This window comes from Procambarus clarkii, chromosome 89, assembly GCF_040958095.1.
Source record: "Procambarus clarkii isolate CNS0578487 chromosome 89, FALCON_Pclarkii_2.0, whole genome shotgun sequence".
In the NCBI taxonomy this organism is placed as follows: domain Eukaryota; kingdom Metazoa; phylum Arthropoda; class Malacostraca; order Decapoda; family Cambaridae; genus Procambarus; species Procambarus clarkii.
In genome coordinates, this window is record NC_091238.1 from 3,912,108 (window position 1) to 3,937,091 (window position 24,984).

At 43.8% G+C, this 24,984-nt stretch overlaps 1 protein-coding gene across 1 annotated transcript in view; it reads left to right on the forward strand.

Annotated features, from left to right (window-relative positions):
• LOC123773279 (uncharacterized) overlaps window positions 1-24,984 on the forward strand; it is a gene marked incomplete in the record, with an annotated part of 416,855 nt that overhangs the window by 176,330 nt on the left and 215,541 nt on the right. The window contains 2 exon segments of the mRNA XM_069317846.1: window positions 257-432; window positions 16,566-16,713. Of these exon segments, the coding sequence (XP_069173947.1) occupies window positions 257-432; window positions 16,566-16,713 (324 nt within the window).

The following is a 24,984-nucleotide window of genomic DNA, read 5'->3' on the forward strand; positions in this document are numbered from 1 at the left end:
TACCTATGCTCTGCTGCTGCTGTTTATGCTTCTTTGTTTCTGATTATTGTTGCTGCTTCCTCTTCATATTACTGTGTCAAGCCTGGCCTTAGGCTGGGCTTGGAGTAGAGCAACTCCCATAACCCCCATCAATCAGGTAAGCAAGTATTATTACAGTACTGTATCCATTTTACCATTAATAATTTTTTATTATGGATTATTATTATTAATAGATATGGATATTGCCCTTAACATTTGTATTGCTTTGGTAAAATAGGTCAGATGTTGATCAACTGGTTTGTGAGCGCCTTCAGTGATGGTCACTACCTGCGACATGTTATCACGCAACAGGACCTCAAGATCATGGCCACACAGATCTGCACCCATCTCCTGGCCGCCGGCGTCCTCAACCAGATTGAGGATGTTAGTGCCCCGCTGGAGCTCCTCTTCAGAGTAAGCACTGCATTGATATTTCTTTTGTTTCTATCTTCATTATCAAGATATCTTTTAATTCCAGGGCAGCAGCAGGCTAGTGAGACCCTTGATGAGTTTCTGAGAGAGCTACATAAAATCTTATGATTGTAACTTGAAACCATTTACTGCAAAACAGCCTTGTGAAAAATTGATCAGTGATGCTTTCATTAACCCCTTAAAGGGTGCAATACATATATAGGCGATGGAAGTAACTGTCGTGGAATGGCGCACATTATACATAGGCGATTGAGAGTCCTGCCCAATATATAAATGTCCTGGGGGCTACACGGGGTTCACATCAGCTTCCTCAGGGCTCTAGTAAACAGACGCCATTTAAAAAAAAATCTGAGCAACCTTCCTGGGTGTGAGATCCTTAGTACCGAGTGAGCCACCAAGGCTGGCACACGCAGCATATCACAGCACTGCTGTTCAGCTTGTGACCACAGCGTCGCCTAAAAAGTCAAAATATATATGTAACTGCTATTATTTAGCGATGATAGTATTACAGAAGACCCCTGACTGTGATAAAAATGACCAGGATTCTGATAATGCTGTAGCAGGATTGTGGTGATAATTAGCACTGTGTGTAGTATGGTGGGAGGAGTAATCTTGGTGGGGGAGGGATGTAGTGTTGTCTGCTGACTCTGTGTGGCCACCTGTTATTGTCTGAACTCGCCATACCAGCTTAGTGGTTTGCTATCGTAAATGCAAATGTAGATAGTTAATATATATTGTGTGTATTAATATAATAACTGCAAAAGGCAACCCGTTCTCGCAAATTTAATAAGTCAATATTGAATTATTAAATATGTGCATAGGTGACATACTTAACATAATAGATACCCTTAAAAAGATTCATAGAAAACACCGACCTTACCTAACCTAATTAGTATGTTAAGATAAGCATCTTATTGCTTCGTAATTACAATTATTACCTAACCTATAATAGGTATAGGTTAAGTAATAATTGTAATTACGAAGCAATAAGATGCTTATCTTAAGATACTAACAAGGTTAGGTAAGGTCGGTGTTTTCTATGAATCTTTTTAAGGGTATCTATTATGTTTAATATATCACCTATGCACGTAGTTAATAAGTCAATATTGACTTTACGAATTTGCGAGAACGGGTTGTAAAAGGAATATGGTGAGAGGAGCCATTTTGTTGAGGGAGATGGGATCGTCGTCATGACTTGTCATGATAACTATGGTCTTTCGGCACCATACCAGCTTAGTTGTACAGTTATGGTAAATAAAACGTGTAGATACTTATATATAATGTGTGTATATTGTGTAATAACACCACAAACAGTATGATTAGAGGAGGAATGTTAGTGCATCTAGTCTTGAACGAGTGAGGGAGGGGGAGAGCGTCGGCTGACTGTGTGGCGACCTCTCTTATTGTCTGGACTCGCCATACCAGCTTCTTCACTATGGTGAACACAAATGTACATACTTATATGTATAATGTGTGTATAGTGTAATAACACCACAAACAGTATGGTTAGAGGAGGAATATTGGTGAGTTGAGGTAGCATCGCCTGCTGGCTGTCGTATTGGTGGCCACTATGTTTGTTGGACACCATACCAGTTTAGTTGTACAGTTGGTTCACACATTTGATTATATAAATATCACACTACACACTTTTGAATAATAATACTGCAAAAAAACGGTGAAAAAATCAATTGGAGACGTTGAAATAATTAAATACAGTAATATCTTTGTGGCAACTCCCACCTGACAGCTTGGGCAGAGCAGACCGGCGCCAATGCTTGCTGTGAACGCCTCACTTTTACCAGACTTTCCCGCCCTATTGCGGCCAAAATATGTCACCTATGATTTTCTTATTTTTCCCATGATCAAGGACAATTGAAAAACAAAAATTTGAGTTTTTTATTGTTATTGCATCTTGCGGTGTTGAAGGCCATTAGGCAGCCGCCTCCCATGGGTTAATGGCACTTCCTTGCTACTCATTTGTCAGTGTCTTGAGGAGAAAAAGATGCTGGACTAGTAGAGTGCCTACACTCAGGCATACTCATTTGACCTTATCCAGCATAATGTTGATGCTGACTTGGCATAAAGTGCACCGACTGCTGCACTACTTCTATACGTGTAACTTGACAAAGGAAGTTTAGTCCATGAACATCATACACTAGCTACTATCTACTATCTACATTACCAGGAAGAAATGTTATTTCTGTGGTGATGGGTTTCATATCGGAAACAAGTACCCTGTACATGTTACCTGCCATAATTGCAGCAAGAAAGGACATTTTGCTGATGTCTGTCAGGTAAAAAAAATCTGAGTACTACTACTTAATTGTACAATCCTCTGTTGCTATTACACTTCTGTGGGAGCCCCTTCAGCTTCCTGGAGCTTATCGGACTGATATATGCTATACAGAGGAGCCTCGATTAATGAATTTAATCCGTTCCGGCACCCAGCTCGTCATGTGAAACGCTCGTCTTGTGAAACAAATTACCCCATTTAAAATAATGGAAATAAAATTAATCCGTTCCACCCCCGAAAAACATCAATATGAAGTTTTATAATGTAATTACAGTGGAGCCTCGATTAACCCTTGTGTGGCTCCGGGCTATTTAGCATTTGTCACCCACAGGTGCATACAAAAAAAAAAAAAATATTTTTTCTTCTAAACCTGTTAATTTTGTTCACTGCTCATGGGAAAAATAATAAAAAAATCGTAAGTGGCATATATTGCCCGCTATAGGGCGGGGAAGTCTGGCAAAAAACAGGCGCTGACTCGGCGTGTGTCCCAGACGGTCTGTTGCTCGCCAGCTGTCAAGCAGGAGTGGCCACAAAGGGATAATTACCTAATTATTTCAATGTCTCCGATTGATTTTTCGTAGTTTTTTCGCTGTAATATTATTCAATACTGTGTAGTGTGATATATTTATATAATAAAATGAGTGAATCATCGCTGTACTCAAAAATATGGTGTGCATATTGTTGATTCAATTATGTTCATCAAACAGTGAACAAATACTTAGTCGGTTATTACACTATATACACAGATTATATATAAGTATCTGCATGTTTTGTTCACCATAACGAACCACTAAATTGCTATTATGAGTCAAAAAGTAACGAGGAGTGACCGCCACACACCAGCCAGCCACTTGCTGCCACTTGCTGCCACTCATTCCTTAAACACCTCACTCCCCTACATTCTCCTCCCACCATACTGTTTTTGCTTTTATTCACTATATATAGACGTTATATATAAGTATCTGCATTCGTGTTCACCATAACGAACCACTAAGTTGGCATGCTGAGTGGCAGTGGCAGCCCGCCACTGGCTGCTACTTCCTCCCTCCCTCAACTCATCTGACTCGCCCACATTCTTCTCCCACAATACTGTTTGTTTGTATTCACTATATACAGACGTTATATATAAGTATCTACATTCGTGTTCACCATAACAAACCACTAAGTTGGTATGCTGAATGGCAGTGGCAGCCAGTGGCAGCCCGCTACTGGCTGCCACTCCCTCCCTCCCTCACCTCACCTGACTCGCCACCATTCTCCTCCCACCATACTGTTTTTACTTTTATATACAGACGTTATATATAAGTATTTACATGTTTTGTTCACCATAACTGTACATCTAAGCTTGTATGGTGAGTAAAGGCACAAAGACGTAGCTACTCACACAGTCAGCTGGTGGCAGCCACCCTCGAGGCCAGACGCACTAATATTTCTCCCCCAACAATACTGTTTGTGGTGTTATTACGCTATATACACTCATTATATATAAGTATCTACCTGTTTTATTCACCATACTTGTACAAGTAAGCTGGTATAGTGCCCAAAGACCACAGTGGTCACCAGTAAACAACATAAGTCATGCAGACAACGCACCTCCCTCACCAAATGGCGGCACCCAACCTACTCCTATTGCTGTTATTACACTCTATACACATGTTATATACAAATTATATACATGTTATATACATTTGTGTTCACCATAGCGAACCGCTAAGCTGGTATGGTGAGTGCAGTCAATAAAAGGTGGCCACACACAGTCAGAAGACAACGCCACCACCCTCCCTCCCACAGCATTATTCCTCTGTCCATGGAGCACAGCGCTAAATATCACCACAATCCCACTATTATCAGAATCCAGGTCAGTTTTATCACAGTCGGGGGTCTTCTGTAATAATATCATCGCTAAATAATAGTAAGAACATGTATATTATGGCATTTTTAGGCGGCGCTGTGGTCACAAGCTGAACAGCAGTGCTATGAGCTCATGCTGCGTGCGTCAGACTTGGTTGCTCACTCAATACTGAGGCCCCTGACACCCGGGAATTTGGCCCACGATTTTCTTTAAAAATGGCGTCTGTTTACAAGAGCCCTGATGGTCTGGTGAACCTTGTGTATCTGCGGGCCGTTTAAATCATGAGTAGTACTCCAATACATTATATGATGTGGAGCACAAGTTACTGCAAGTCACTGAACACATCATATGATGTGTTGCGCAGTTAAAGGGTTAATGAATTTAATCCGTTCCGGCACCGAGCTCGTCATGTGAAACGCTCGTCTTTCGAAACGAATTTCCCCATTTAAAATGATGTAAATAAAATTAATCCGTTGCACCACCGGTATAACATCAATATGATATTCGATTAATTAAACAATGGAGCAGCCTACCTGATATACACTGAACAAACCTTTGTGACATTTGTTCATTTTTCAAATTTGTTCACTTTTTTATCTTTTCATTTGTTTATAGCAAAAGGTTTGTTCAATGTATGTCAGGTAGGCTGTTCCATGTTTCGAAAAAAAAAAAAAAAACTGGAGCTACTCGTCACACGAGGTTCCTCTGTACAGTGGGGCCCCTCGATGTATGATGGTAATCCGTTCCCAGAGACATATTGTAAGTAAAAATATCGTAAATTGAAGAGATTTTTCCCATAAGAAATAAAGGAAATAGAATTAATCCGTTCCAAACCCCCAAAAATATAAAGTTAAAAATACATTTTATACCGAATACAATTTTTTTCTTTAACTACAATACAGTACATATGTTTATCTTACCTTTATGGAGGACTCTTGATGGTGTATGGAAGATGGTGATGAGGAGGAGAGGTGTTACTGTTTGGAAGGGAAGTCCCCCTTCCATTTTAACCTCAGGCAGTGATGATTTCTCCGGGGTACACTCTCTCCTACGTTTTGCCTGCATATCACTAGGACCTGGTTGTGGTTCACTGCTTGTCTCACTGAAAAATTTGTCTAGCGACACTTGTTTTTTCCCAAGTGTCTTACGTGGGAAAAATATTCATTTTAACACTATCGCCTGCGCTACGTGCGCACCGCAGACTTTGACGTCATGCACTAGAAATATGTTCAAACCGCATACCCCTAAGAAAAAAAGAGAGAGATGCAGATTGGAACGGGAACGTCGTTCCCTATATGGGCGAAGAAAACGAATCGAGGAACAACTTGAGTCGCACCCTATCTCAAGAACGGCGAAGAAGGTTAGGTAGAGAAATAGAAACAATTGAACTCAAGCTACAAGAATCATACAAAACCCAGGAGAGGCAAAGAGAGCAAAAGGCCATCAGTGAAATAGAGAGAAATCCAAAATATTTTTTCTCCTATGCAAAATCAAGATAAAAAACCACATCTAGTATCGGGCCCCTGCGAAAGGGAGATGGAACTTTCACCGATGACAACAAAGAAATGAGCGAGTTACTGAGGAAGCAGTATGACTCTGTTTTCAGCGAGCCATTAAATGCACTAAAGATTGATAACCCAAATGAATTTTTCATGGATATGATACCAACATCAAATCATATATCAGACGTCGCCCTATCCCCACTAGATTTTGAAGAAGCCATAAACAGTATGCCTATGCACTCTGCACCAGGCCCGGATTCTTGGAACTCCATATTCATCAAGAACTGTAAAAAACCACTATCGCAGGCCCTTCACATTCTGTGGAGACAAAGCCTAGATACTGGCGTTATCCCTGACATACTAAAAACAGCAGAGATAGCACCACTCCATAAAGGAGGAAATAAGGCAGAGGCAAAAAATTACAGACCGATAGCACTAACATCGCACATCATAAAATTGTTTGAGAGTGCTAAGAAGTAAGATCACAAAATACATGGAATCACAGTATCTCCATAACCCCGGACAACATGGTTTCAGAACAGGGCGCTCTTGCCTGTCGCAGTTGCTGGACCACTATGATATGGCATTAGATGCTATGGAAGACAAACAAAATGCTGATGTAATATACACAGATTTTGCAAAAGCCTTTGATAAATGTGACCATGGTGTTATTGCACATAAAATGCGTTCAAAAGGAATTACCGGGAAAATAGGCAGATGGATCTACAATTTCCTGACTATCAGAACCCAATATGTAATAGTCAACAAAATAAAATCCAGCCCATCAACCATGAAGAGCTCAGTCCCCCAGGGTACTGTGCTTGCTCCAGTACTTTTTCTCATCCTCATATCGGACATAGACCAGAACACAACCTATAGCACTGTATCATCCTTTGCAGATGACACTAGGATTTTCATGAGTTGGCAACATAGAGGACACGGCAAACCTCCAATCAGATGTAGATGAGGTCTTTCTATGGGCTACAGAAAATAACATGGTGTTTAACGAGGATAAGTTCCAGCTCATGCGCTACGGAAAAATTGAAAATATAAAAACAGAAACCACGTACAAAACTCAGGCAAATCATAACATAGAACGAAAAGGCAATGTAAAGGATCTGGGTGTACTCATGTCGGAAGACCTTACCTTTAAAGAACACAATAAAGTAGCCGTCACAACTGCAAGAAAAATGACAGGTTGGATCACAAGAACTTTTCACACTAGAGATGCTATACCGATGATGATACTTTTCAAAACGCTTGTGCTCTCTAGAGTGGAGTACTGCTGCACAATGACAGCCCCTTTCAAAGCTGGAGAAATTGCTGACCTGGAGAGCGTGCAGAGATCCTTTACTGCTAGAATCCACTCAGTAAAACATCTAAATTACTGGGACCGACTAAAGAGCCTAAACCTGTACTCCCTTGAGCGCAGGCGGGAGAGATACATAATAATTTACACGTGGAAAATAATTGAGGGGTTGGTCCCAAACCTGCACACAGAAATAACATCACATGAGACCAGGAGGCATGGCAGGATGTGCAGAATACCCCCGTTGAAAAGCAGAGGTGCAACAGGTACTCTGAGAGAGAACTCTATCGACATCAGAGGCCCGAGACTGTTCAACACGCTTCCACTACACATAAGGGGCATAACTGGCCGACCCCTCACAGTGTTAAAGAGAGAACTGGATAAGCACCTCCAAAGGATACCTGATCAACCAGGCTGTGACTCATACGTCAGGCTGCGAGTAGCCGCGTCCAACAGCCTGGTTGATCAGTCCAGCAACCAGGAGGCCTGGTCGACAACCGGGCCGTGGGGACACTAAGCCCCGGAAGCACCTCAAGGTAACCTCAAGGTATGGGGCCAATGGTGCGAGGATAGCGTGCGGCGACGCCTAAATGTGTATACCCGTTTCAGTTTTCTCACCTTAATTCTTGTGCTACATCGTTTGTTTTGGTGTCATTGTGTTCGCAATTAAATTCCCTGCAGATGTATATGCATATAATGTCCAAAAGCCTGGCGAGACTCCCCACAGCAAAGCTTAAAGTTACTCGTGAACGAGCACCAATTTGCACACCACAACCTAATGTGTATACTCGTTCAGTTTGATAACATCAATTTTCATTTTACATCACTTGTTTTGGTATCAAATTGTTCGCAATATAAAGGTGCTGACACTATTGTAAGTCGAGTCCCATTTTCTGATCAAATTTATATCGTAACTCAAAATTATCGTAAGTCGGGGCAATTGTAAGTTGAGGTGCCACTATATTAGTCTGTGGTTTCAGTCAATGGAGTTCTGCCTACTGCGGACCATGAGCCAGAGCTTGGTCCCCCCTCAAAGAGGCGTAGGGAGCAATGGCCTTAGGAAATGCTCTTGTATAGTGGTACCTCGAAAAACAAATTTAATCCGTTCCAGCGCCGTCATCGTCATGTGAAATGGACGTCGTACAAAACGAATGTCCCCATTGACATTAATGGTAATCAAATCAATCTGTTCTACCATAGAAAAACATCAATATGATATTAGATGATTTAAATAATGGAGCAGCCTACCTTACATACACTGCACAAACCTTTGACTTTTTTTTCAGATTTGTTCAATATTTATTTTTCATTTGTCTTGTAGCAAAATGTTCGTTCGGTGGTCGGCAGGTAGACTGATCAACCAGGCTGTGACTCGTACTTCAGGCTGCGAGCAGCCGCGTCCAACAGCCTGGTTGACCAGTCCAGCAACCAGGAACCTTGGTCGATGACCGGGCCACGGGGTCGCTAAGCCCCGGAATCACCTCTAGGTAACCTCTCGAGGTAGGCTGCTCCATGTTAATTACATAAAAAAAAACGAAAATAAAAAAATGTAGAATTTTAAAAACCAAAACAAATGTTAAAAAGTTTCATTCGGTTGTCTACAGGTAGGCTGCTCCATGTTTCTTAAATAAAAAAAATAAAAAATAAAAAACGGTTGAAACAATTTGGAAAATAGAGAAATGCCATAAAGGTTCGTTCAGTGTTTAATGGGTAGGCTGCTCCATTATAACAATCTTTCTTTGTTTCAAATGTGTTCCATATGTTTTGTACTTTTCATTTACGTCTCAATAATGGAACAGCCTACCCGACAAACACTGAACGAACCTTTATGGCATTTGTCTATTTTCCAAATTGTTTCAACCGTTTTAATTTTTCATTTTTTTTATTTAAGAAATGTGGAGCAGCCTACCTGTAGACAACCGAACAAACCTTTGACATTTGTTCTGGTTTTCAAAATTCTAAAAAAATTTTTTTTTTTTTTATGGAAGAAACATGGAGCAGCCTACTCACCGACCACAGAACGAACCTTTCAACCTTTCAAATTCAAATTCAAATGTTTATTCAAGTAAAGTACATACATAAAAGGGGTGATACAAATATTGATGAATTTATAGATAGAGCTAGTACATACAATACAATACAATACAATACAATTTTATTTAGGTAAGGTACATACATACAATAAATATTTACAAGGATTGTTTGACTTATAGGTAGAGCTAGTACATACAATGCCTTAAGCCACTATTACGCAAAGCGTTTCGGGCAGGAAAACACTAAAGACTAAAACTTAATACTAATTGAGATTAAAGTATAAAATGTGTTGAGAAAATATCAAAATAAAAAAGGGGGAACATGGCAGTAAAAAGCAAAAATACAATTTGGTCGACAAACAGCTTTGTTTAAAAATAAGACATGGGTTGACATTATAGGGGTAAGGTAGGTTACAGGGAGTTAATTTGGTAGTGCTTAGTTTTTATCTTAAACTGGTTGAGAGGGGTACAGTCTTTAACATGACTGGGAAGGTCATTCCACATTCTGGGTCCCTTGATTTGTAGAGCATTTCTAGTTTAAGTCATACTCTTGGAATATCAAAAAGGTATTTGTTTCTGGTGTGGTGCTCATGGGTTCTGTTACAACCTTCAATGAAGCTTTTTTGAAGGTCAGGATTGGCATTACAGTTCATGGTTTTATATATATATAATACACATGAGAGGATGTGCAGTGACTTAATATCTAACATATTCAGAGATTTGAGTAGGGGTACCGAGTGATGTCTGGGGCCAGAGTTGGATATTGTCCTAATAGCAGCTTTGTGTTGAGTAATTAGAGGACATAAATGATTTTGGGTAGTAGAATCCCAAGCACAAATACCATAGTTGAGATAAGGATAGATGAGGGAGTAATAGAGTGTCACCAGGGCAGGGTGATGTACATAATATCTCATCTTAGAAAGAATGCCAACAGTTTTTGAAACTTTGATATATTTAGAATGTGTCCCTGGAAATTCAGCTTGCGGTCAATGAGAACGCCAAGGAATTTGCTTCTATTTTGTTACAAATTTGTGTATTATTTATCCTGAGATTTATTTGATTTGAGGATTTATTGCCAAACAAAATATAGAAAGTTTTGTCAATTTTGAGGGTGAGTTTGTTGGCAGATAACTAAAGATGGACTTTATTTAGCTCAGTATTCACTTTGACATTTAGAGCAAGGGGGTCAGGGCTGGAGTAAATGAAGGTTGCGTCATCAGCAAATAGAATTGGTTTGAGGTTTGAGGTGTTGGAAGGCATTTGGAAGGTCATTAATGTAGATGAGAAAGAGGAGAGGGCCAAATCCTTGTCTTTTGCTATAAGACAAATGAAAAATAAATGATGAACAAATTTGAAGAAAGAAAAATGTCATAAAGGTTTGTGCAGTGTATGTACGGTAGGCTGCTCCATTACTGAGACGTAAATGACAAATACAAAACAAATGGAACACATTTGAAACAAAGAAAGATTGTTATGATGGAGCAGCCTACCTGCCGAACACCGAACGAACCTTTTTGACATTTGTTTTATTTCAGAAATTTCATTTCTTATTTCTACAAAAACATCAATGCTTTGCAACATCTCGGCAGTCACCCCTTTATATCCCAGCATCTTTAAACAAGGACAACATAATTTATTTGCATCGTCGGAGGCGTCCAAGAATGTGCAAGAAGCAGCGTGACCCCACCATGTGGTGTTAACGTTACTCAAATAAGTGTTCGCCATATGGGACAATTTGTCGCCGTACGCCGTAATATGTCCTGGGTCTTGTCTTTTTGATGCAGGTTTAGCATCACTTGTATGGTGCTCATGTGGGTTTGCCGTTCGGGCCGGTCATTACCCAAAATGTTTGCCTTTAGGGGCGATCGTTATGTGAGGTATCACTGTATTTGGAAGTATTCCATGTCTGCCATTGCCTGGGGTTAGGCACCCAGAAAAGTAGGCATCCCAAAACAAACCGCACTTGGTATAAAATTAGAGACTGACCAAGACTGAACAGAGAAACGGAACTCCTCCAAAAGAAAACCGTGAAATGGGCAAATATCATCCACTGCCACCGAGCTGCTTGCCCACGCAGCTTTTGTACTCCCCCACCCCAGGAGGAGGAGGTGGAGCGCCGGATCCCCGCGCCGGCTTCTCACTCTTGGTTCGTAGACTGAAGTGCTATGGGGGTTGTCAACTCTGGCTTCGGTTTCCTGCTAGATCTTGTGCCTTGTGGTATTTTCCTGCTGTTTGTGGCACTGTGGCCAGGATCGAGTAACGTAGTGTACTGGGGCTGCATGTGATTAGATGCCTTCCTTAAGCACCCTGTAAGTATTATCCTTGGGTTCTAGGGTTCTCTTCCGTTGGGCCTTCAGGACTTCTTCTGTAGGGGTTCCTGCTGCTAGGATTTTACCACACACTTGGGGCCAGCTGGGATTTCGTGACCTTTGTTTGGCTCTGGGTAGTGTGTGTTGTTGTTGCTGGTTGGGGCACATGGTGATGTGCAGTTCACCTACGTAGCAGCGGTCATGTTCCCTGTTCCTCCTGCTGCTGTTGTGGTTTTGTGGGTTTTTCTTTTATCTTTGTAAGAAAATGTCTGCCTGGTTTGACTATTTGTCAACATAGGTTATATTTGGTGGCTCCCCTCTAGGCCCTCATGCTTGTACACTTCACAGGAATCCAGTTTTAGCCCCCTTCCCCCCTGACATTCTCATTCGAGCTCAGCTGGCTTTGCATCAGCGTTGCCTGAGCTTCACATGTTTTGCCTCTGTCATGCTGCCTGTTGGGTGCATCATGCATCTGTTGGTGCATCGTCGGCTTCCTCTTCGGGTTTTTTTGGGCTTCAGTGCCATGGCACCAACCCGAGCCCTCACTCGATGTGTTCACAGATGTCGTCTCTCGGCTGGGACTGTGTCCAGTGCTCACCAGGCCGGCCAGGGGTGATGGGCTCCGTCCTTCTGTCGGGCTCACAGCACGGTACAGGAATTTGTCATGGTTTGGTTTTTGCTGCGGAGGGTTCAGGTCACTCGGGGCTCTATGATCAGGCTCCATTTGGATTATGCTCCAGTGTTCATTGTCTGAATCGCGGGGTTCTTTTTGGTCCTTGGCTCTTTGGAGATGGTCGCTTCGGGTGACTAGTCTGCTGGATTCTTGGAGTTTAGGTCTCCGTGTGGATCACATCTGGGGAGTTTCCAATGTCCAGGCAGACGCCCTGTCACTGTTTAGTCCCCTTTCCACGGAATGGATGGTCAATGCCGACTCCTTTGGTTGGCTGTGCCGGACGTTCAGGCCCCTGGAGGTAGGGCCTCTTCTCATCAGCGTGGTTCTGGCGTCTTCCAGTATATGTGGCGCCCTTCCTTGACTGCGGAGCCATTGCGGTGGATGTTTTTCGGCAGGACTGGTAGAGTTGGGGTTACCTGTACCTCTTTCTCCTGGTCCAGCTGTTGCTTCGGGTTCTGGCTAGGTTGGAGTCTTACCACGGGAGAGTCGTCCTTGTGACCCTGTGGTAGCTGGCCCAGCTTGGTTTCAGGCACTGCTTGCTTGGTTTCTGAACCCAGGGCATTTTCCGTGGCTCCGCCTCTTCCAGTAGATCACGCTAGTCCAATACATGGCTGTTTTGATCTATTCCTCCGCTCTTCGCATCTGGTCTTTTTGACGCTGGTGTATCACCACTCGTATGGTGATCCGGTGACTTCACTGATGGTGTCCTACCTGCAGTCTTCGTCTCGGCGACAGTATGAAATCTCATGGTGTTCTTTTTGCCATTTCCCCCTCTCTCTCTCTCTTCTTAGGTTGTCTTCTGTTTCTGTTCAGGATGTTTTGTCCTTTCTTTCTTTCTTGGCTCTTTCAGGATCGTATTCTTGTGCCTAATACTGACGCCTCTTATCGTGCACGCTGGCGAAGCCGCTTTAGCTTGAGTTCAGGGTGGATGTCACTTTCACCCTGTTTTGTAAGCTTTCTTGTGCTTTGTTTCTCCTCTGGCCTGCTCATGCGCTGCCTGGCGGACGGCCTGTCCCGGTTCATTTCCGTGTCCATGGAACGAGTCGGTTGACACCGACTCGTTCTGTTGGCTCTGCCGGACGTTCGGGTGCCTGGAGGTGGACCTCTTCGGGTCAGCGTGGTCGAGGCATCTTCCGGGGGAGATCTTTCCCCATCCCCCATAGTCAGGAGAAGGGCACCACATATACCGGAAGGTATATGTGACGCCCGTTCCTGAAAGGCATCGTCGGGATTGATACCCTTCAGCTGGACTGGTTGTGGTGGGGTTACCTGTACCTCTTCCCCCTGGTTTGGTTGTTGCTCCAGGTCCTGGCTCGCTTGGAGACTTCCCGGGAAATAGTAGTCCTGTTGGCCCCTTGGTGGCTGGCCAGCCTTGGTTTCAGGCGCTGCTTACTCGGTGTCCGAACTTGAGGGTCTTCCTGCGGTTCTGCCTCTTTCAGCAGATCGGTCTGGTTAAGTACATGACTGGTTCGATCTTCTCCTCCGCTCTTTGCATCTTGTCTTTTTGATGGATGTTTATCATCACTTGTATGGTGCTCATGTGGGTTTGTTGATGGTGTCCCAACTGTGGTTTCGTCTCAGTGGCAGTATTAAGTTTCCTGGCTGTCCTTTTGGCACTTTGTCTCTTCGTAGGTTTGTCTTTTCCTGATCGGGTTGTTTTGTCCTTTCTCTTTAAGTTGTTGAAGGACCGTCATCTTATGCCGAATACAGTCACTCTGCAGTGTGCGGCGCTGGTGGAGCCGCTTCAGTTTGTGTTTGAGGAGGATGTCACTTCTGATCTGTTCCACAAGCTTTCTCAGACGTTGTTTCACCTCCGGCCTGCTCACATGCACCGCCTGAGACGTTCTGGTTGCTGAACCGGGTGCTCTCTCATCTCTCTTCTCCTTGGTTTGCAGTGGCCCCTTTGGTTCCGGACTGTTTTTCTAAGTCTTTTCTTGTTGGCATTGGCCTCTGGGGGGTCGGGTCGGGAAGCTTCATGCTCTCCGGCACAGGGGTTTCTGCTCTTTCGTTCCTGATGATGATTTTGTTCATTTGCAGCCGTCGTCGTCTTTTCTGGTGAAGAATGAGACTGCTGCTTTCCTGAGGTGTCCTTGGGTTGTTGATGCTTGGTTTGGTCAGGGGCGCATCATGTTTCGTCTGGTTGCGGCTCTTCACCTTTACTTGCTCACCACTGCCTCCGTGGCAGGGGATGTACTTTGGGTTGACCCAATTTCCCCTTCTTCCCTATTCCAAGATGCGGGTCTCCCAGGTCATCTGCAGGGCTATTTGGTCCAGCCAGCCTGTGGTCTATCCCCATGCCCACGACATTCGTAACTTCACAACTTTGGCTCCTTCAGCAGTAATTTGGTAATATTGCTTTGGTACTGCTTTGGCAATATGTCCTGGACTGACATTCGGGCACTGGGCTTATGGAGGTTGCATAGTGTTCTGGTTGCATGGTACCTCATTAATATTCCTGGCCCTTCTCTGGAGTGTGTAGCCTTGGGTTGCAGGTTGCAGCCAGTCGTCTCTACTTCGAGTTGAGATGCGAGTGGAAGCCGCCTCTTGGGTAAATCCCTCTTTTTCTTTATCTTTGGGTAGGTAGCTCCGGGAAGCCAAAGGGGCTCCACAGAAAACCAGAGTTGTATGTAATGAAACAGCATTTTCTGGGTGAGACCCAGAGGCTTCTCGGCATACCTCCCTCCCTCCCCACCGGTCGGCAGTTTTTCGCGTTTTTGATATTCAGCCTCTGAACTGGGGTTGGGTAGCCGGCATAGGTGGTCTGGAGCCCCCCTTCCTCCCTCCCAGAGAGAGAGAAGCTGCGCAGACAGCAGCACGTCAGTTGTGGTGACGTCATGCTTATTTTCTGATTGGGGCGTTCTGCTTGCTCGTTTGGCTTTCAGTTTGCAATTTTTAATCAGCTATAGTTGGTTTTTGGGATTCCTACCTTTCTGAGTTCCTGACCTGGTAGATGACAGACATAGACTGCTTTCAATCACATGGGGGGTGTCTATAGGCCATTGCTCCTCATGCCGTTCTGAGGGGGCCCAGGTTCTGGCTCGTGGTCCCCGGTAGGCTAGAACTCCATCACTTGACTATTGCCACGGTCTAATATATACACATCAGCCGGTATAGCACCAGGGAGCCTCCAGGTCTCACCCAGAAAATGGCATTTCATTACGTTCAACGCTTTTTTTTTTTTTTTTTTTTTTTCTCTCTCCTCTCTATATATAATTACTTGCTACCTCCTTTCCCAAACAACAAGCAGGACAATGCCCTACCATCCAACAGGGAATGCACAGGTCAAATAGTATAATACAGAAGGCTATTGATCTAACATTAAAGCCACACAATCTAGATAAATTGAAATACTTAGGAGTCTCAATTAAATAAATAATGTGTCATGTTCATTATGAAAATATATACAGTACACTGTACACACACAACTTACAGCAAGGTACCAGTGATTGATGTGTTGTATATTTATTTTAATGTGCACTGCTAGGTTTATTAAGTGATGATGTTACTATTGGTTTGGGTGGAGGTGCTTGTTTATGGAAGATGCTATATATTATGGAAGATATGATGATTGGAAGTGATGTTATTATTTAATTATTTATCTACATCTTTCCTATACTCCTGTATTCTCCTTTTTCTTTGTGCTGGTGCTTCTGCACTGCAGGGAGTGGGAAGGGACTTTGGGATGATGAAATGTATGATGTACTCTGTCACCTGAGGGTCTTACTCTATACTCTTGATGGGGGCACATTATTGTACAATATATACATTGAGAAAATGGGCGCATCCGATCCCACGATCGTCGTCGCCCCTAAATCAACAACAGCAGCAGCAGCATTGAGAAAATCCGTAAGAGCTGTGATGAAGATTTGAACCTATGCAGTGGATAGACCCATGTACATGCCCCAGACAATGGTATGTTCAGCAGAACTTCAGGTTGCAATCCTTTTGACCATGTTGTGGCCTGATTGTCTGGGGGGTGTGCGTGGGAACACCCATCGCATAAATTCGAATCCTCATCACGGCTCCTACGGATTTTCTCATTGATGCAGTCACATTAGTGTGATTACTCTGTGTGAATATAAACATTATTAATGAATATTTCTTAGTAGCAAAATATAATGCTAATAATAGTTAACCTGGACAGCCTGACTTGATGTACTACTGGAGCCATACCGAGGCCTCGCCAGCACAGATCTTAACCCCTGGTAAAATCACTACTTCTGCCTGGCCGCCATCAAATTTTGCCGAACTCATTTCATCTGTTCGCCCAGGAGCAAAATATACAGAAGCTGGTATGTTTGTCTTTACACTGTAATGTGTTTTAATTGCAAATAATACATACTGCTTAATACTGCATAGTACTGTACTTTAAATTTCTTATTAACAGTTGGAAAAATCATTACTGGTTTGTGTTTCGTCGTCGTTGTTGTAGATACTCGGCAACTAATAGTAATAGTGCTTTTCATTAGCTTGTAACTTTTATAATATACTCTTTAATCAAAATTATAAATTAAATGCTATGAAAAAATGAAAAAAGCAAACATTTACTCAAGGTAATAAAAAAATTATTATTCTTTATCACACTTATCTGTAACTTGATCAAAATGGTTGAATGGATGGGTCAAGAAGGGGACAAATGCAAATCCTATTATCCTTGATAGTAGAATGGAAGGTATTGTTGGAGTAAGAAAGTTGAGCTGTTTGAAAAGGGTGATATAAGAAGACATCAGGAAAACTGAATACCTGAATGAGCCAGAAAGAACTGTAAAATAAATGGTTTTGGATTACTAGTTGATTGGAAGGCAGCACTCGGGAGCTAGAACTAATTTCCTACAAAACTCAAATGGGTGAATTAATTTACTTTCACACACACTATATTCATAAATAATTCTGTAGTGGACATTTAATATTAGTTCTGAAATTTAAATGTGTGTATTAAGCAAGCAAAGTCATCTTCACACAATTTCAGCTACATTAGTTTCATCAATCTTATAACTTGAAAAATGTTATTCAGCTTCAGTGTATTCAGTAGGGTACAGTAGAATACAATACAGTAGGATACAGTACAGAACTAAGTGGCCCAACCCATCTACAGTTTAGAGATATTCTTCTCAATGGTTGTCCTCTCCTTTCTTAATCCATAACAAAGCAGGTGAAGTTGATTGTGCAGCACATTATAGTATATTATACTATGCTATTACTGATAATTAGTCTATTATTAAATTTTTTATACTGCTTAATTGTAGTTCTTCCAACTTTACTATTAATTATTAGTGATACAATTCATTTATTGTTTAATCAATTCTGCTTTTAAAATGAGTGATTATTCTAATTCTGCATTTAACATAAGTGATTATTCCAATTCTTAATTTTTCTGCTTCCTTATCATATCCTCGTCTATCTAGAATGGTAATGTTACAACAGATCATAATGTTTTATATTTTCTTCACTTTTTCATATGTACATATGTATACACAAACATATACATGCACACATGCATCAGTAGTTTGGAGGTGTTCTAACAAATAGTATAGGAAACATGGGACATCATGACTGTAAGGCAACTAAACCATACATCAGAAGATGGAGAAATGACAACGTTTTGGTCTATCCTGGACCATTATCAAGGTACACTGCTTGATAATTGTCGAGGACAGACCAAAATGTCCGTTTCTCCATCTTCCGATGTGTGGTTTGGTCATCGTATATTTAGCAACGTTATTGTGACTTGTTGTCTACTCCATGAGTGTAACTCATATCCTGTAACCACACCTGGTAATTGCACATAAAAACTTAAAGAACATAAGGTCATAGATTAAAGCAAAGAAAAAATGTTCCAAGTTTTCTGTGAGCAAAGTGACTAGCGAATAGAATAAAGAAAACAAGAAGGTAGTAAATGCCATCACACGCTTCAAAATATCATGTACTGTAAATTAATTCACATGAGGGCCATTATTTCTAGTGGCATAGATGGGGACAGCAAGCCGGTAGCTTGTAGATGGTCTTCCTGTTATTACTGAGGCATTTTTCAACTGAAATTTGAACAGGAGTATCATTCTGGCACTTACAGATCTGGTGGGTTGGCAATTTCATGTGATTTATTTATGCTTAGAGTGAAAAATGAGAGATGTCTCCATCGGCCACACTGAGACCTGCAGAGGATTGCCAGGGCCCAAAGGACTATCCAAGCAGGACACCAAGGTACTTGGGGATGCTTGCCAAATGTTATAAAGTAGACTGGCAGCCTAGTTAATGTGTGTATTTGTGTATTAAGGCTGTCCTCGGGATGCTACGTGAACAAGCGTGCGAACCACCCGTATGTCCCAACCAGCCAAAATATTCGCCTGAACCAAGTCTGGACAGATATGGAATAGAAAGACTCCTGACACACCCAAAGGCTCCAACCCCAAGTGATCTGCCATTTAAAGAGCAAACCCCCAAACACACCAGTGATGGGAACTCTGTCAGTGCAAGGGCAGTGCTAAGGAGCACTCAGAGAAGAGATCCCTGACCACATTCAGCTCCAAACATTCTTTAAACCAGATCCACTCAACACAAACTGGACAGAAAACATGCTCATGAAGCTTAACTAAAATAAGAAACAAGCAAATGGCCCCACAGGACAAAGTCCAGGGATGGCTGGCACTTTGCTCAAAAGTAGCAGGACCTGCATAGCTTCTTGAAGACCCGGGAACCCTACATTGAACATCCAGACATGTCTGTGTCAGCAACAGAACTTGTGGAAGGCTGGGTGCTCTGGCACCCTCCGCCTCCAACTAGCATGGAGGGGAGATATGTGCTAGAGCTAAAGAGTTTCCTAGTTTCAAGAAATTTGATGGTTTGTTTACATTTTTTTAGAAAAGTTTGGCAGCATTGAGGCTTTGGTCTCTTTGAACCCGGCTACTTGCCTACCTACTTGTTGGAGATTTTGAGGATCAATATTCCTGTGGCCTGGTCTCTGACTAGGCTCCTGGTTGCTGGTCTGATCAAACATGCTGTTCGATGTGGCTGCTCTCAGCCTGGTTTAAGAGTCGCAGCCTGGTTGATTAGGTGTTCTTTGAAGGTGCTTGTCAAGTTCTCTTTTGATTATTGTGAAAGGTCAGTCAGTTATTCCCCATATGTGAAAGGGAAGAGTGTTGAAAAGTCTTGAGCCTTTGATGATAAAGTTCTCTCTCAGCGGGCCTATTGCACCTCTGAGAAAGAAAACAGCCTCTTTTCAGTGAAGCTGTTTTACACATCCTGCCATTCCTTCTGGTCTCAGGTGGTGGTGTTTCTGTGTGGAGATCTGGAACCAGTCTTAATATTTTCCAAATGTAAATTATTATGCATATCTCCCATCTGCACTCGAGGGAATACAGATTTAAAATTTCTAGGTGGTGCAATAACTTGGATGTTTTATTGAGTGGATTCTAGCAGTAAAAGAGCTTTGCATGCTCTCCAAGTCAGCATATTTCTCCAGCTTTGAATGGGACTGTTAGTGTGCAAAAATGTTCCACCCCAGAGCACAAATATCTTTAAAAATGTCATCATTGGCATGGCATTTCTTATTTGAATGGTTCTTGTTATCCAACATGTCATTTTCTGGCAGTTGTGGCAGCAACTTTGTTTTGTTCTGAAAAAGCAATGTCTTGTGACATGATTGCTTCTAAATCTTCTATATTGCCTTTTCTTTCAATAGTGTGATTTGACTGCATCTTATATGTGGTTCTTGCTTTGATGTTTGTTTTCTGTGGTTAGTCCCCCATCACCTCCCTGAAGCTATGCTACTGATAGTGTTATATTAGTTGGGGTCATCAGTCGCAGAGTTCTTGTTGCCTACCGGGAACCAGAGCCAGAACCTGGCCCCCTCAGAGAGATGCAGAGAGCAATGGCCTATGAGCACTTTAAAGTACAGTGTCATATTTTGGCATCTACCAGGGAAGGCACCCAGAAAGCTAGGCGAATCAATACAGACCACTGTCTGGTCGAAAATTGTGAGCCATGTCCTCAAAATAGCAAAAGATAGCGCTGTCCTTAACACCTTCCTCGGTGTGTGTGCATGTGGGTTAGGAGGGGGAAAACCAGCCTGGGTGAGCCAGCAACCCCCAATTCAGTTCTTGACTGATGGTACTGGAGGTCAGCAATGTCTTTTCTGGATTTTTGCCTTAACGGTGGTTCCTACTCTTGTTGTGTACTCACCTAGTTGTACTCGCTTAGTTGTGATTGTGGAGGTTGAGCTTTGGCTCTTTGGTCCTGCCGCTCAACCATCAATCTATGTGTACAGATTCCCAAGCTTCTCGAGCTCCATCATATCTACATTTGATTGTGTATGGAGGCAGCCTCCACCACATCACTTCCTAGTGTATTCCATTTACTAACTACTCTAACACTGAAAAAGTTCTTGTTAATGTCTCTGTCGCTCATTTGGGTACTCGGCTTCCACCTGGGTCCCCTTGTACATGTACCATCTGTGTTAAATAATCCATCCTTGTCTACCCTGTTAATTCCCCTGAGAATTTTGTATGTGGTGATCATGTCTCCCCTGAGCTCTTCTGTCTTCCAGCGACGTGAGGTGCAGTTCACTCAGCCTTTCCTCATAACTCATTCCTCCTAGTTCCGGGACTAGCCTAGTGTCATACCTCTGAACTTTTTTTCCAGCTTTGTCTTGTGCTTGACAAGGTACGGGTTCCATGCTGGGGCCGCATACTCCAGGATTGGCCTTGCAATCATATGGCGTTTTGCAAGCTCTTTGGCCTGGGTTTGTATCCTGACCGGGGAGGACTTACTGGGCGCCAATCTTTAACTGTAGACTCTGTTCACCCAACAGTAAAATGTGTAGCTGGTTGTTAAACAATTTGGTGGGTCGTATTTGGGGAGCATAGGATTAAGGACTTGCTTGAAATGCTATGCGTGCTAGTGGATGCACAAAAATGTAAGAACGCTTGTGTATATAAAAAAAATATTAAAGTACACTCACTATAAGTATTTAGGATTTCTATTTTAAGTATCGTAACTTCCACCGTGAGTTTCAAAAGTGGTATATGACAGATTGCTGGGGAGACGGGACACCATGAGTGTAGCTCTCATCCTGTAACTACATTTAGGTAATTACACTTGGGTAATAGATAATTACACTTGGTAAGTACACTTACGCAATTACACTTGGGTAACTACACAGGTGCACAAGCTACTACATACAGTATAGAAATACTAAGTGCTACACATTACATAACTTACTCTATCTTGTGTACATGTACTTATCTGATAATTTTAACATTTGTATAAAACTTTATTATTTCTGGGGGAAGCCCCTTCGGCTCTCTGGAGCTTACTAGGCTGATATGTTAATGTCAGACTTTGGCATTAGTCATGTGTATGGAGTTCTTTGGGCCTACCGGGGACCACGAGCCAGAACATGGCCCCCTCAGAGAGGCATGGGGGAGCAATGGCCTATAGAAACCCCCGTGTGGTTGGAAGCATTCTATGTCTGCCATCGACCGGGTCAGGCACCCCAGAAAGGTAAGCATCCCAAAACAAACTCCTATTCTGGTGAAATTATTGCTACCAAAAGCTGAACAAGTGGATAGAACTCCCCTAAAAGAAACGAACAAACGATCATGTCACACGTCGTCGCCGCTGTCTGCTCAGCTTTCCCCCTTCCCAGGAGGGGGAAGGGGGAGCCTTCCCCCTCCTGCTATCCAGGCATGAGGGGGGCATGCTAGACCCCTCATGCCTGCTATCCACCCATCATGGTTGATGCTAGAAGCTGAGGTCGTGTGCTCTGGCTCCGGTGGTTGTTTCAGCACTCGACCTAGAGTGTGATGACTGTCTTCTAGGTGGTGCATGAGCCGGGAGTGATTCTCCAGTTCTTGGGCTGCATGCGCCTAGGGTTTCCTTTCCTAGGTGCCCTGTAAGTACTTCCCTTGGGGCTTGGGGTTACCTTCCACAAGTTCCTTGGGTTCTGCCCCTGCTTGGCCGTTTACTGCTTGGTTTTCGGCCACCCTTTGTGTGCTAGGGTGTTCTGTCTCTCTTGTTCGCCTTGGGGTAGGGGGCAGTTTGCACTGGTAGGGGCGCAGGGTACTGCGCAGCTTGTTTACACCATTCATAGCAGCCAGGTCTGTTCTGCCTGGGTACACTGTCCTCTTGCGGGGTTTTCTTTTCTTTTTGTTTGTCTGCCTGGTGAGGGGGGGTCTGCCTTGATTCTTGGCCCTTGTGTACTGAGTACTCTTGCTTCTTCCGGTGGTTCCCTCCTGCTAGGTCCTCGTGAGTGTACACGTCCCGGAGGTTCAGTTCTTAAAAAGTCGTTTGGTATTTGTGGGTGCCAGTTAGCAGTACCCTGCCTGGATTTACCTGGGCATGAGTCCCTGTAGGTAAATGCTCAGGATCCTGGGAAACCCCGAGGAGGCGAGTGGGTCTGGTGGATGGGACCCCGGAGTCCCCTCTCGCTTTGTGCGAGTTCGAGGGTTGCTCTGTCCCCTTGTCTCAGGGTGACTCTCACTGTTTTGCCTCCGTCCGCTGCCTGTGGATTTGGTGGCACCTTCGGCCCAGAGCCCTGCGAGTTTTGTTACTTGTTTGTGGCTCGATTACCCAGTCTTATGCTGACAATGCGGGTACAGGCAGCACAGGCATTGCAAGTTGAGTTCCGGTGGTGCAACACACTAGGTTGTTTGCTCCCCAGGAGCCCCAGGGCTGCCCCGTTTTGGTTGGTGTGATGGGGCTTGGGGGTGTTGGATGCTTCGGTTTTGTTCCTTCCGCACCTCCTTGTCTTTCCCCTGTTATGGTCTCCCCTTCCTCCCTGCATCCGGATCCTTGCCGTTTGTAGGTTCGGGGTCGGGGCGGGGCTTTGCTGGTCTCGAGACTCGGGCGGTCTCGGGGATTTTCCCCTTCTGGGATAGCGATGGAGGCATTCGAGTCTGTTACCCCAGCCGCGTTGCACGGGTCTGCCAGTGGGCTCCCTTCTTTCGTACTTGTCCGGTTGCCCGGGCTTTTTCTTGTGAGGCTGGGGCTTTAGGGGAACGGCTCGGCCCCAGGACCTTCCTGGTGGGTTCCCGGGGCTGGTGAGGTGCTGGTTTTGATCGAGAAGGTTTTGATTCTTTCCGTATTCTTGGAACGTCTGTCGTCTTCCAGTCCTTTCTGGGGCTTGTTGGTCCTTCTCGAAGCTTCTTGGTTTTTTATTCTGTTTCGTTCTTTCATGCTTGTCTCTTTTCTCTGTGCACTGTCCTGCGCTGCACAGGGTTGCCCGATTGGGCTCCTTGTAGCCCAAATGGGAAGCTGTGCTATGTTTCTTTTCGTTCCTTCCTGCTCTTTTCAACTTCAGTTGGTGGCTGCCCTGTGTACTCTCATATGGGATTCGGTCGTTAGCAACACTATTTTGTCTATTTTTCTAGTCACATTCGTGGTTTCTTCTTCAGCTAGCGACTTCTGGCGACCCTCATCTGGCATCCCTGCTGCGCATGCGCCGTGGTTGTTTTTTATATGGGCGGTTTGCATGTGTGCTGGGGTTTTGCATCCCTTTTCTCTCGGGTGCTTCGCCTCTCGCTCTTCTCAATTCTCCAGTCCGTGCCCCATAGCTCCTGGGACCGTTCTGGATTGCTGCTATGGAGAGGACGCCAGGTTTTCCCTGCATATGGGTGTGGGGCTCTTCCTTCGCCTCTACCCTACTCTTCTCCTGCATGTGCGGCTCTTCCACTGGCGGTGCTCCGGGAATCTTCTCGGCTACGTTGTGTCGTGACACGTTCGTACCCATGTTCTACAGGTGAGTTTATGTGGTCTGGCATCTCTTTCGGCCAGGCGCTGGTTCGTGGTTTTGGGATACGTATATAAGTACATCGGAACACAGGTGACTGCAGCAGGCCTATTGGGCCATATGTGGCAGCTCCTATTTATACCCATCCAGTTCAACTCTTATGCATGTCCAGCCCATGCTCGAGTCCAGATAGGGGGCCCCTACCTCCACCAGGTTATGAGGTACAATGGTTGGGGTAAGTGTTCCTGTCTGGATGTTCTGAGGTGACATTTTGCTGCAGTTTTCATGCTGTGGATGCGTGTTGGGGATTGGTTGTGCATTTTTGTTTGGCCCTGCCATGCTTCCTGGGGCTTTCCTTGTTCTTCTGGGTTAATGGTTGCAATGGGGTTCATGGTCCCGTTTTACGTAGTCTTATCTGGGTCACTCTTTCCTTGCACGTCTTGCAGTGCCTGGCTTAGCCCTTCCATATACATTGGATTTACTGTACGGTACTTATCTAGTTGTGTTTGCAGGAGTTGGGCACTGGCGTTTTGGTCATTCGCTCACGTGCAGGTTCCTGGGCCTGCTGGGCTTTATCATATCTGCGCTTGAAGCGGTGTGTGGTGTCATCATCCACCACATCGCTTCCTCATGTGTTCCGCTTGTCTACTACTCTGACACTGCAATACTTCTTTCCCATGTCTCTTTGGCTCGTTTGGGCTCTTATTACACCGGTGTCGCCTGGTGCGTGTGCCCCTGGGGTCCCATAGTTGGTCTTTCTTTACCTTATCCCTTCCTTTGGGAATCTTAAATGTGATCATCTCCTCATAGCTCGTACTCTTTGGTTCGGGTACTGGTC